General features: G+C 41.4%; 1 protein-coding gene across 1 annotated transcript in view; it reads right to left on the bottom strand.

Moving 5' to 3' along the window:
• Positions 1-14,407, bottom strand: part of PRKCE (protein kinase C epsilon) — a 666,915-nt gene that overhangs the window by 124,208 nt on the left and 528,300 nt on the right. Inside the window, exon 11 of the mRNA XM_036749535.1 lies at positions 190-344. Coding sequence (XP_036605430.1) covers positions 190-344 — 155 coding nt within the window. The remainder of the gene's footprint in view (positions 1-189; positions 345-14,407) is intronic.

Consider the following 14,407-nt stretch of genomic DNA (forward strand, 5'->3'; position numbering starts at 1 on the left):
CAAATGTTAACATTCACAACGATAAACAGCCAAAAAAAAAAACCCTTCTATGTAAGCAAATTGGAACAAACAACTAATCTAAAGCTGGTTGCTAAGAGACCAGTGGGATTGGAGCCAAAATCAGTCCAACTGTCTAGAGATTTCATTATGTTTTTATTTTTAAAAAGTCAAAGAAAAGAAGAGGCTAACCTGTAGATGACGCCATGTTGGTGAAGGAACATGAGTGCCGACGTGACCTCTGCAGCATAGAATCGGGACCGAGGTTCATCAAATTTGCGGGAACGTTGAATTTGAAACATCAGGTCTCCTCCATTTACATATTCCATGACAAAAAAGAGGCGATCCTGAAATTAATCAAGATAGGGACATTTAGCTAATTTCCTTTCAGATGATCAAAGGAGTCTGTTTTGCCTACTGCTCCAGGCACACCTGCATGAGAAATCTGAAAGAACAAACTTAGATCTTGGGGCTTGGGGTACTGGGAAGAAAAGGTGACCCCCAGGACACACATAAATGAGAAAAGAGCAAAGAAAAGGAAGAGCAGGGAAGCACAGGGAGAATGGGCATTGCATAGGGGCTGGGTACTACCCCAGATACGCACACTGGAAAAGGTGCTAGAGGGAAAGTCAGGACATAGGGATTTCAGCACCGAATCTGTCATTAACAACCTAAGTGACTCTGGACTTAACAAAAACGGGCTTCACTGTTGTTACCTATAAAATAGGAAAAGAACAATTCCTGCCATATTTACCTTTGTAGTGTTTCTAAGGGGAGTAAATGAAATAATACATGTGTATTATTGTAACCTTGATAATTATAAATCTAAGGTCATCTTTGTATTGCTTAGACCACATCCCTAAAATGAGATCTCCTTAAAAAGAAACAAAAGTATATATGTTATATATGTATGTATATATTTATTTAAACAAATAATTACTCCCCACTACTACCTTATTTTGGAGGCAGAGACTACTTGGATTCTCAAACTTGAAGAGACTTTTCACACACAGTAAGCAAAATAGCAGACAGATTACTTTCCCTTCCCCTTTCCTGCTTCCCCTCTTTTCTCAGTATACTCCTAGAAACTGCAAAACTTATAAATGCCATTAGTCTGAGGGATCTATCATGCCTGCCTCCATTCTCCCATCTACTTTTGCTCTCTATGAAACCAATCTGCACAGAGCTGCCTCTGAAGTCTAATACAGCCTACGAGTAGAAAATGGAGGCCAAGGGACAAAGTAAAGTCTCTTTGGGGAGGACTCCTTCAGATCGCCTCCCATCATGTACCTCTAAGAGGTCTTCCCTAGTCCCTGGAATAGAGGGGAGGGAAAAACAATGGATGGGCCTTGTAGTGAGATTAGGGCAAAGATGTATTCAGGTCCCTCTGAGCATGCAAGTGGGAGAAATATGCCTCCTTCAGAGTGCTACAGCATGGGGAGGAACTCAAAAGATAAGGTACTCCAGTGTGTATGCAGACCAGTTTCTGCTTGGGAGATCTTCTGTTGGAACTTCATTCATGTCACACCTACTAACCGACTCTTCTGGGCCCTCTTCTCTACTATCTGGCTTGGTAGATTAATTATATTCCATGGATTTAATTATCATCTCAACATAGATGGCTCTCACATCTATCTATCTGGCCTCTTTCCTATGGCATCATCAATTACATTTTGGTCATCTCAGATAGGACATTCTGTAGGCATCTCAAGCTCAACATGTCCCAACTAGAACATATCATTATCTTTGTACCCAAACATTCCTCCTTCTTCCCAACTTTCCTATTATTTTTCTTCTGGGTGGCACCACCATCCTCTCAGTCACCCAAGCTTGGTGTTATGACTTTGGTGTGATCCTTGACTCTCCACTTCCAGTAACCCCACAAATCATTATTGTCATTTCTACCTTGATATCATCTCTCGGATATATCCCCTTCTTGCTACTTTGGCATAAATCCTCATCATCTCACATCTGAACTATTATGATAACCGGTTAAGTTTCCAGATCAGTCAATAAACATTTAAGCATTATCAGGCACTGTGCTAAGTGCTGGGGATACAAATAAGAAAGATAATTCCTGACCTCAAGGAGCTTACAGTCTAATAAGAGAAGACAATACACAAAAGGAAATTGTAAAAGAGGGAGGGCAGCGAGGGGTTGGGGAAGAAAGGACCCAATAAGGAATGATGGATTCCAGTCCAAGGAATTGGTAGGAAATGAAGGGTTGCTGGCCTGGAAGCTTTATTTAAACAGAGACCTTGGAAAAAGTCCTTTGCTCCTCCTACCAAGCCTCCAATCAGAGGGCAGAGGATATTGAGGGTACTGGTAAGGCATGAGTACAAAGCTGATGAAATTTCTGAAGGATGATGAGTTTCCTAATGGTGAAGTTTCTAGGGAGCATGTTCATGGTGTAGGCCAATCCAAGGAGTGCAGCCGGTGGGAAATGTCTCAAATCTTTCCCCATTCCAATCTATCTTCTTCCACTCATCTGCTAAAGTGATTTTCCTAAAACTCGGGACTGACGGTATTATCTTCCTCCCATTCAATAAACTCTAGTGGCTCCCTATTACTTCCAGGAGCAAACATAAAATCTTCTGTTTAGCATATAAAGCCATTTACAACCTGGCTCTTTCCTACCTTTCCAGTCTTCTTACACTTTACTCTGTTCCATTGTGCTCTATGGTCTGGCTGCCCTCACTTTCTTGCTGTTCCTTACCCATAATATTCCATCAGTAGATTCTATGCCTTTTTACTGGCTGAGGTGTTCTTCCTTCTTACCTCTGCTTCCAGGCCTCCTAAAAGACCCAGCTCAAATCCCACCTTTGGTGGAAGGTCTTTCCTAGCGTGCCAGTGCCTTTCCTCTGAACTGACCTTACATCTACTTGTCTATATCTTGTACATATATAGTTCATATGTAGTTATTTATAGGTTGTCCCCTCATTTAGAATGTGAGCTTCCTGAAGGCAAAGACCATGGTCTTTGCCTTTCTTAGCACATAATATATAAGAAATGTTTGTTGTCTGACTGATTGAATGAGACCAGCAAGGGCTAAGGTGTGTCTATGGTATTAAGAATTTGCATTCAGGTTACACAAGCCACATTTGAGGGGAATGTGCAGCCTGAATTAGGACAAATGTTGATTTTTTCACACTTTAAGAAACCACTTATAAGGCTAGGCTAGGGTAGTCATTCCATTCTCTGGATCAGAGAATCTTAACCTTTTTTGTATTGCACATTCCTACACAAGTCTGATGAAGCCTATGGCTCTCTTCCCAGTGTAAAGATTTTGCTTTCGTTTTTAAAGATTCAAAATGGAAGGAAATGCTAAATTTCAGTTAGAGATTAATGAAAATAAACAAGTGATTTTTTTTTTCATATGGACCCAGGTAAAGAATTTCTGCTGTAGACCCTAAAGGTAGAAGGTGGAAGTTTAGCCTGTTCTGCATCAAACATGTCGACAGCAGAGTTTCTATATTTTCAGAGTTTGAAACTGACCCCAACACACACAGGGTACACACGCAGAGATGACAGTAGGGGTGACTTCCGCCCTCACTTTTTGTGCTTGCTCTCAGGGTTTCATTTCATTTTTGCTTTTAGTCTCAGCTTCATTTAGTGACTATTTTTATCCCTGGTGGACATGACATGGGTGACATGAGATAAACTATGGCTTAATGTGGGACATTAAGGGAAGTTGTGAATTCTCACTCAAGCCTCCCCGTCTCAAAAAGTTTCCTTTTGCAGGTCAGACAGTGTCTTGGGTGGGGAAAGGGGGAGGGGTTATGAGAGATGGAAAGCTTTCTACCTCCTCCCCTTCCCATCACCAATCTCTCCCTCTCTCTTTAAGCTTCTTTCCTTCTGTCTACAAGCATGTTTAATTCTCCCTAACCTGAAAAATAGCCAAACATCAATTTAAACCCTCCTTTTGACTCCTTAACACCTTTTAGTTAAATCTCAGGCTCCCTATTTATTAGACTTGGGTTAATTACCTCTCTGGGCTTCAGTTCACTCTGCTGTAAAATAAGAGAGTTGAAAGACATCGCCTCTAAGGTCCTTCTAGCTCTCACCTATGACCCTGTGATCCTATCTCTTCTCCTTTCCTTTACTGTAGGACTTCCTGAAAGAGTAGTTGGCACTCCCTCCCTCCATCTCCTCGACATCTTTTCATTCCTCTGACATTTACTTCCTGTGACTTCAGGCAGGTCACTGAACCTCCTTAGGTGGGTCTCCATTTGCTCACCTGTAAAACGAGAGGGTTGGACCGAGATGCCCTCTGAGGTCTCTTCCAGAGCCACAGCCCTCAACCCTCTTGCAAACTGACTTCGGTATCTAGTATTTCAATGAAATGTCTCTATCCAAGGTGATCGTCTCTTCATTGTCTCTGCTTCCCCAAACTGCTTGATGCTTTTGGAGCTTTTGACTTGGTCACCTCCCTTTCTGGATGGTCTAGCTTTTCCCTAGCTTGGAAGACACTGATCTCTCATAGTTCTCTTCTTAATTATGACTGCTTCTTCTTGGTCTTCACTAGTTTCCTCTTTCATTACCCTCTGGGCTCCTTGCTCAACTCTCTGGATTTCTGTGTCCGCCATGCCTCCAATGGGGAACTTCTCTACTGTTCTCCCCACCCTTTCTACTTCCTTTTATGTGTTATCTTCCACCATCAGACTCTAAGCCCCTTGAGGGTTGTCTTTATGCTTTTATTTATATTCCCAATGCTTAGCACAGGGCCTGGCACTTAGTAAGAGGCTAATAAATGCTTGTTGACTGACTTGACTTTGTATTCCTCCTTCAATCTACCACATATCGAGTTTCAGGGTTAAAGATTTAAAACTAGAGAGACCTTAGAAGTTATCTAAGGCACCCTCTTTGTTTCCTCACAGATGAGTAAACCGAGGCAGAGAAGGCGGAGAAACTCACATAAAGTCACCCAGGTCCTACATCTCCAACTCCATCATTCTCTCTACCCCAACCCCCAAATATATAATGTACTGGTATCAATTCATTGAGGAGTTGCAACTTTTACAATGCCAGGGTCAAACTCAAATAGAAATGGGGGCCACTAAACTACACATAGAGATTCCTGCAAGAGGCATATTGACTTAGTTTTAAATGTCATATTCTCTATGTTTTATTGTGTTTTCATTTATTTTGTTAAATATTTCCCAATTACATTTTTATCTGGTTCAGGCCACAGTGGGGGGTGCTGTGGGTTGCACACAGACATGGGCCACATACTTGACACCTTTAATGTAGACCATGGAAAGGTGAACATCATTAACTTGTCCTCCCTGTATGATAATGCCATCCTCCTCTGCCAGTGGTGTTACTGCAGTTTCACTGCAAAATCTTCTAAATATGCTACTCTAAAAACAGACTAGATTTACTTCTGGCCAGGCAGAGAGCAGCAGATAGGGCAGGATCTTAGGGAACTGTATTTTAAAATGTATTTTTTTAAAAGGTCAGGAATGGAGCTCGGGTGCATTCCAGCCAATTTCCACTGCTGTAAATAGCTTCATGGAAGCCTGACTGGAGTCTGTTCCAGGCTGTGATCCAAAGCAGCACGGGATTAAATCAAGTGTTTCTAAGCTACAAGCTTTGCAAAAATATGAACATATCCTGGGCTGGTTTGTTTCCTTCTATAAAATCTTATGATCGATGAACATTTAGTGAATACCTACTCTTGAGAACACTGTGTTTGGTGTTGAGAATACAACATACAAGAAGTGGTTCCTGCCCTAATGGAGTTACAATCTAGTAAGGGAGATAGAGCATATATGTAGTCCTTTTTCATCAAGTGGACTGATGGGAAGTATAGCTTCTCTCTGGAAACAGGAACTGAAGAATCATGGGAGGTAAAGCCACTGTGGGACAAGGGAAGCTCTTGAACATTTGTACTCCATAAAGAGAACAGGGCCCAGGAATATGTGGCCAAAGGCCAGCATAAGCCAGCCAATTGCAAGGAAAGGGTACTGCTGCCCCAAACTAAACATAACCATGAGAATTCGGAGCCTTGACTTAGCTCACTGTCCCTCTTAAGAAATGACCTGACTAGACAGAATGTTCTGCTGCCCTGTGACAAGGTGAATTTATCCCCTCTCCATTTCTTTGTCCTACTCTCACCAGTTCCAGGCAGATATGCATCATTTACCCTTAAAATTTATTTAGTTGCTATCTGGACTTTTATGGTGGGATTTATCTCCAGGTAAATATGAGTGAATTTTTATCATATTCTGAGCAAGCATTTGTTATGAAGGAATGGACTATTCCAAGGGGAAGGACAAAGGAGACCTCTGGAGAAATAGCTCTAGACATGATGGAAAGTCTCTGTTGAAGTTCTATGTGCCTGGACTATTTTCATAGCCTTTTAACTGGGCTCCCTGCCTCCAGTCTCACACTTCTCTTCTAGCCATCCTTCACACCACTGCCAAAATAATCTTCCAAGACACAGGTCTAATTATGCTGCTGCCATATTTTTAAAAACCTTGATTAGTATCCCTTGACCCAGAGAGAAAAATAGAAAACTCTGTACTAATGCATTTCAGCCCTCTACAACATGGCTCCAAACCAGGCTTTCTACACTTGTTTTATATTATTCTCTTTAATAAATTCTCTGCTCTAACCAAAAGGAAGATACTAGCTATTCTTCGATTATTCTCTCTCCTGTATATGCACATATTCTCTCTTCCATGTATATGCACAAACTGTCCCCTGTGACTAGAACAGACTCACATTGTACATTGTAATACTTCTCTTTCCTTCAAGGCCTAACTCAACTGTCACCTCCTGGATCCATGAAGCATTCTCTGGTCTTCATCAATTGTCTCTCACCCCTAGCTTGAAAGGATCCCTCCCTTCCTTAATTTCTCATCCCCTTCTGTATAATGATTTCTGCCATGCAGTGATTATATAGTTAATTTGTATGATAATCCTTAATTGACGTGTTTCATCCTTCTACTGGACCGGAAGCTCCTTGAGGCCAGGGACTATACTATTCTTAAGCTTAGTATCTGTAGCACCCTGCCTATGCTATGGCAGAAAGAACACTGATTTTGGAATCAGATGAACCAGGTTTAAATCTTAGCCCTGTGGCTTGCTGCTTATGTCACACTGGGCCAATTACTTTGTTTCTTGGAGGGCCTCAGCTACTTCATTTGTTAAGTGACGGAGTTGGACTAAATACTTTCTGAATTCCCTTCTAAATGTAAATCCAATGGCCTGGTCAGCATTTAATAAAAGTGCCTCTTACTGAATTGAATTGTCCAGATTCCCTTCAGCAGCTAGAACAGAGCCTGGCACACAGTAAGGGCTTAAGATCACTGATTTGATAAGTCCCTTTGGAAATTATTGTATTTATTTTACACATCAATGCTTTTTTTTTTTTTTAATGAACAGTGAAAGCCAGAGAAAGCAGCTGCTCCTTCCAGGACACATTCTGGGACCCATACTACACTCTTCAGCATCCACTGATTATCTTACTGAATATGTTTTGGAGTACCCATACCTCTACAGGAATTACATATAACTGGCACATTCATCCCTGTCAGCTCTGTATTCTGTGGAATTTTCATGCTTTCCAGAAGATCAGGTTGTAATCAGGAATCTCTCCTGTGTTGCCAATCAAAGCTAGAAGTACCATGGCTAAGCCCAGTGTGGACAGAGAAATGGCTTCTAACCAGCCAGGTCAGAACATGGGTCCAAATGAGGTGGGAGAGAGAAGGAAGATTCAGCAGGTCGGGGCCCAGATCTTTCAAAGCAAGATTGAAGAAGCCTGCCAAGTCAGAGGATCTGAAGTTCACCCTTCCAGAGGGAAAAAATAGTGGGGAGATCGAGGAAAAAAATCTTTCTCTAGGTCAAGGTGGGAATCCTACCTCATTCCATTGTTCATCTGGTTGGGGAAGTGGACACAGTTGGAATAGAATGACAGAAGGGGGCTGAGAGGGTTTTGTCAAAATTAGTGTCTTCTGTATCCATAAATGAGGTTAGAAGAAGATGATTTCAGAAAATCTGAGACATCTAGAAATTTGTTAAATGGAATTCATTGGCTAGAGAGGAGCAGACCAACACATAGGACTTATAGTTATCTATCAAAACCACATATCCTAATACTTGGTTACTGTCCTACCCTTTTTTTTTTTTGATGGGGCGAGGCAGGCAGGGTTAATATAGCTTTTCTCCCCAGTTAGATTTTAAGATCCTCAAGGGCAGGGACAATGTTTTACACATCCCCATATTCTGCATTGCACCGAGCATAGGGCTAAGTGACCAATCAGCCCACCAACAACAAGCATGCAATAATTTTCATTGTCCTTCATTTGGAAGAGGACCAAAAACATCAGAGGGCAAATTGGATTTAAGTGAGGCACCAAGTAGTCAGCCTCACTCTCTCTTCCAGAGTCATCAAGGTCCAGGTAGCAGGACAGAAGTCAAGATGACCAGTGATGGCTCGGGATGCAGTGGATGACCTTGTCGTCTTCAATGTCGGAACAAGCTTGGAGTGCTCTCCACAAGCGCCTGGTTCAGCCGCTTTCATAGCCATTGGAACAAAGTGTTCTCATCTGCCCATTCTACCAGGGGAAGTCTTCACATGCTTGAGGAAGACAACGCTCAGACACTTGATAAATACTCGTACAATGATTAATCACTTCTCCATTCAAAAGCAAGCACAGTAGAGAGGGAAAAGCATAGGACTTGAACTTAGATGAGCTGGGTTTGATTTCTGCCTCAGTTACTGACTACTTGGATAAATCACCTAGCCTCTCTGCATCTCAATTCTTCATCTATAAAATAAATTGGATTCATAAATATGTGAAATCTATATAACATAATCTATCTATAGATAGATTAAAGGATGACCTCTAGGTTCCCTTCTAGCTTGAAACTGATAATCCTAAGATTTCTATCCTTAATCATTCATTTTTTATTTAATTCAGCATTAGCTAATTTTTTTACTTTAGTCACTTGCTCATGCTTTCTACCTCAGCTCACTCATTCTGGCAGGTCAGAATAGACTATGTTCAAGAAGGCTTAAAATGAGACCTTTCTACCCCCATTTTCTTCCTTCTACTAAATGGATCTTTTTTGACCTCTATATCCAATGCATCTAAGGGAGCATATTTTGAAGCACATGAGACTCTTAAATCATTCTGGGAACTCCTTAATTACATAAACTTGAAATCAAAAGAAACCTGGCAAACATACCAGTTAGAAGCTAATCCCCTCTTGGCATTCTTAGAGGAAAAAAAAAAACACACACACAAGGAAAAGAAAAACAACTTCCCGGTAAAGTAAGCAAATATGTTTTCTGAGCTAATCAGAGATTTTAAAAGTCTTTTTTCCACACTCCCCTCAACCCCTTTAATCTCCTTTGACTATCTAAAAAGTTGGGATCTTGTGATAGCAAGTACAATAATGAAATTAGAAAGAGAGATTGTGTGTCATAGTTAATAATGATCTGCCCAGACCAAAGGGACACACCACGCATTTACGATTCACATTGGGCTCCATTTTCCCAGCTCACTAAACCCTTCCTGCCTTTGAAAGGAAGATGAGGCACGCCCTGTTCATTTTTCAAGGTGTGATCAATAGCCAGGAGCTTCCTATGAGCAGCACCAGATGTTCTTGCCAATCGGTTTTGTTTGGATACACAATTATTCACCATCTCTTAGCTGTTTATATGTGCAAAGATTCATTTGTGAACCAAGTTCATTTAAGTGCTAAACAAAGAATTGGATGGGAACGATAATGCTTTGATGTTCTGATTACAGTGTAGAGATTATCTTCAACTTACTGTCTGGGAGGACTTCTATCCCCCTCCCTGACCTGCCATCCCTCACCCTCCCTGGAAAGATCTCTTTTCCTTTTACCATCTGAGCCAGGGAAAGAAGAAACAATTGAGTTACAAGATGGAGTCAGTGTGGTTCACCCAATTGTTTCCATTCCCTCAACTTTCTCAGCGTCCACAATATTCATTTGGCCACAAACAATTTTGTTGACTGCTGGAGAAACACATACAGTGTTGGGGGAATGGAAAGAGTACCAGCCTTAGAATCAGGAAGACTTAGGTTTAAATTCTACTCCTGCCATAGGGCTTGTGTGACTCAGGTCTCCCAGGAGAAGCCTGTAGGGAGAGTTGGAGTTCTCTATACTAATCAAATCACACGTTTAGAAGAAGCATAAACCAAGTCCTTGCCCACTAAGAGGTTGAAATCTATCTGGGGAACCAAGATGAACAGGCTAGAAAACATAACACAGCCTAAGACAGTACAAGTTTAAGTGATAAATTGTGTGACTGTAACAAACCAACAAGGCAGAGTTCAGAGGAGACAGGTAAGAAAGGGTCAGAGTAATTTAGCAAGGCCACGCTGTGTCTATCACATATGGACGTGTTGTCTCTTCCATTAGAATGTAAGCTCTCTGAGGGCAGGAATCAGGGTTTTTTTTTTTTTATCTTTTATTTGGATTTTCAATGCTTGGTACTTTTTTGTTGTTGTTCAACTGTTTTCAGTCATGTCCAACACTTCATGATCCCATCTGGGGTTTTTTTGGCAGAGATACTGGAGTGGTTTGCCATTTCCTTCTCCAGCTCATTTTACAAATGAGGAAACTGAGAAACACAGAGTTAAGTGACTTGTCCAGGGTCACCCAGCTACTAAGTGTCTGAGGTCAAATTTGACCTCAGGAAGATAAGTCCTTCCTGACTCCACGCCTGGTGCTCTGTGCACTATGGTGTCCAACAAAAGGTAATTTAAGAATATTTGGAAAGACAATAGGATTAGGAGTCTAGAGGCCTGGTTTTCATTTTAGTCCCAAGGTTAGTGATCAAGGTTAGTCACCCAGCAAGTGACACTACCTCCCTGAGCCTCAGTTTCTCCATTTGTAAAGTTGGATTAGATGATTTCCAAGGTCCCTCCCACCCAACTCTTAACATCCTTTGATGCTATCATTCTATAAATCAACTTAAACTCACAGACGTTGACCACAAAGCAACAGAACGGCACCTTGGGAAACACAGCCATCCTCATGGCCAATCCCACTCTGAGCTGTGTTTAACTAGCTTACTCAAACAGATTTCTGTCAAAGGCAGAGGTGTGTGTTTCCTTGTAGGAAGCCACTGACCTGTGCCAAAAGATGGCCAAAGGTGATTGCTGTCAGTCAGACAATGCTGGCATCATTACTCACTGGGTGAGATAACATGTATTTTATTTACGGGAATTTAAAATTACATCTCCACCACATAATAACTATGACTACTTAGGTTTACTTAAATGGATTAGTCCAAGGGAGTTGGGGGTAATGTCAGAGAGAAAGCACTAAGATTAAGGAGAACTGGGCAAAATCTTCACCCATTAGAATCTGAGTACAAAGGTATTTGGGGGCAGCTAGGTGGCACAATGGATAGTGTACCAGGCCTGAAATCAGGAAGACTCATCTTCCTGAGCTCAGATCCGGCCTTAGACTCTTCCTAACTGTGTGACCCTGGGCTAGTCACTTTAACCTGTTTGTCTCAGTTAACTCGTCTGTAAAATAAGCTGTATCTTTGCCAAGAAAACCCCAAATGGGGTCACAAAGAATTAAACATGACTGAAAATGACTGAACAACAAAAGCAAAGGTATTTTAACACTTAGTCAAAAAAATTATTTATTGCCAATGACTTAGTTACTGCCAGTTTATCCCCACATTTTGTAAAGAGAAAACAAGACAAGTTTTGGTTTCATCCAGCAAAAGATGATTTCCTTTGCCTGGGCTCACCAAGGTCTTAACAAAAATAAGAGTCACACTGTGTACTCTAAAGCTGACAGAGTGACCCCCAGACAGTCTACTTTCCTGACCAAGAGGGAGATCTTGCAACATTTAAAATAATATAGTTCCTACTGCTATTAAGAAGAACATCTCTCAACTAGGAAGCATTTTTTTAAATAGGGTCAAAAGTTTTAGATTAGAAATGTTGCCAATTAAAAAATGCAGCTTTTTTTTTTCTGGAGGCCTCCCTGATGTCGCCTTCATTTCCTCAACTTGGTTAACCAGACCAGATGTTCAGTTTTAAAAGGAATCTTCCTCCCAGTACTCCAAGTTCCCTCTAGTCACATACTAGTGGCATCACTTATGGGATATCAGGCTGTATTGGAAGGCATAGCTTCCAGAAATAAAGTGATGGTCCCTTTGTACTCTGCCTTGATCAGATCCCATCTGAGGCATTGTGTTGAGAGCTCTGTGTCATATTTTAGGTGAGACATTGATAAGCTGGAGTGTCCAGAGGAGAGCAACCAGAATGAAGGGCCTCAAGTTTGAGCCGTTTGAATTTGTCAGGTAAAAATAACTAAGGATGTTTACCCTCAAGAAGACTGAGGGGACACCTTATGGTTGTGTCCAAGTATTTGCAGGGCTATTACTACATGGAAAAGGGATTAGACTTGATCTTTTTGGCCCTGAACTAAGACTTGGGAATACTAGAGGGAAGTCAAGTCAGACTACAAGTATTATTCAGTACCTATTACATGCCGGGCACTGTGCTAGGCATACAAAGCAAGGGAAAATACAGTTCCTGTTTTCAAGGAGCTCACAGTCCAATAAGGAAGATAACATCACAATAAAGATGTAGAAATAAGATAGAGAGTAGAGATAAGCAATAGAGAAGAAGGTACTACAATAAAAAGTGATTAGGCTTGATGTCCTGAAAAACTTCATAATAATTAGAACTGCCCAAGAATTGGATGGGCTATCTGGGGAAGACAATGGGCTCCCCATCGTTGGAGGCATTTAAGTAGAGGCTGGATGACTACTTGCAGGAGATGGAGTTCTATAGAGAGGTTATTATTCAAGTATGAATTAGACAAGGTAGTCTCTAGGACTCGTCCAACTCTAAAATCCTATTTGACCTCTCTGGACCTTGGGCTGGGAGATGAGGTGTCCAAAACTTCCACTCCACTGTGTTGTGACCAATTTGGTCTCCTTAAAATATATTGAGGTTTCATACTCCATGGATTAGTGAGCTGCCAGAAAGAACATGCCCTTCAGGTCCTAAGCAAAATTCTGAAGTCATTCAAGCTTTTCTTTAGTGCAGCTGACTGGGGAGAGGTAATTTAAAAAAATTGTGGATACTATTTGGGATCCTGTTGCATGAGTCTTCAGGGTACTGGAAAGCCAGGGCTAAAGATGGGAATTCCAATAATAATTATTATTATTAAAATAGTATTCAGATTGGAACTACTTGAAATCTCATTCAAGGTCCTGAAACAGAGATCAGTTCCTTTCTTCTCTGACTTAATCAACAATCAGTAAATATTTATTAAGCATTTACTATGCTCCAAGCACTACGCTAAGCACTGTGGTTACAAAGAAAGGCAAAAGATAGTCCTTGCCCTCAAGGAGCTCACCTTCTCATGGGGGAAGACAACACATAAAACAAAACTTAAAAAGGGGTAGAGAGGAAGAAAGGGAGGGCAAGGAGGGTACCCTACAGCTTATGGATGGGCTGGGCATGGGGGTATGATGAAGTCCTGCAGCCAGGCGGGAAATGATGAGGCGGCTGCCTGGGACTCCTCTTTAAATGGAGGATCTGAGGGGAGCTCTCTGATGTGGACCCTCCACCCTCTCCAGTCAGAGGAGGCAGGGGCCCAAGGGACAGGAGGGACTGAGAGTTTGTTCTTGCGGGATTTTCTGCATATAATGGAAAAGCCCAAAGAAGCAGCCATGAGGGATGGCACTTAGTGTATAATTTGGTTTTTAATTATAGGGTATCTTGTGCTATTCTTTGATTGTTTTATGTGAAAGAGTCTCATCTAGACTGTGCACTCCTCAAGAGCAGGGAATATTTTCTCTTGCATTGTCCATAATTAAAATAGCAACAATAGCAGCTAGCATTTTATATAGGGCTTTAAGGTTTACAAAGCATTTTATAAACATTGTTTCATTTTGTCCTCACCTCGGTAGTAGGTGTCATTAAAATACACATTTTACAGATGAGAAAAATTGAGGCAGACAGACCTTTACTGACTTGCCAAGGGTCATACAGCTAAGTGTCTGAGGTAAAATTAGAACTCAGGTCTTCCTGACTCCTGGGGCAGCTAAGTGGCAGTAAATAGAGTGTTGGGCTTGGAGTCAGGAAGACCTAAGTTCAAATCTGTCCTCAGACACTTACTATCTGTGTATGACTCTGGGCAAGTCACTTAACCATGTTTGCCTCAGTTTCCTCATCTATAAAATGAGCTGGAGAAGGAAACGGCAAACCATTCCAATATCTTTGCCAGGAAACCCTAAAATGGGGACACAATTGAAACAGTTAAACAACTGTCTGGATCCGGACCCAACATTCTATCTGCTAGCTGCCATGAGCCTAGGACAGGGCTAAGCTGGGTGCTCAATAGATTTACTGATCGATTCTACTTGACTTCCAGCTCACCAGAGATGATATTA

This window comes from Trichosurus vulpecula, chromosome 3 (assembly GCF_011100635.1).
Source record: "Trichosurus vulpecula isolate mTriVul1 chromosome 3, mTriVul1.pri, whole genome shotgun sequence".
Lineage (NCBI taxonomy): Eukaryota > Metazoa > Chordata > Mammalia > Diprotodontia > Phalangeridae > Trichosurus > Trichosurus vulpecula.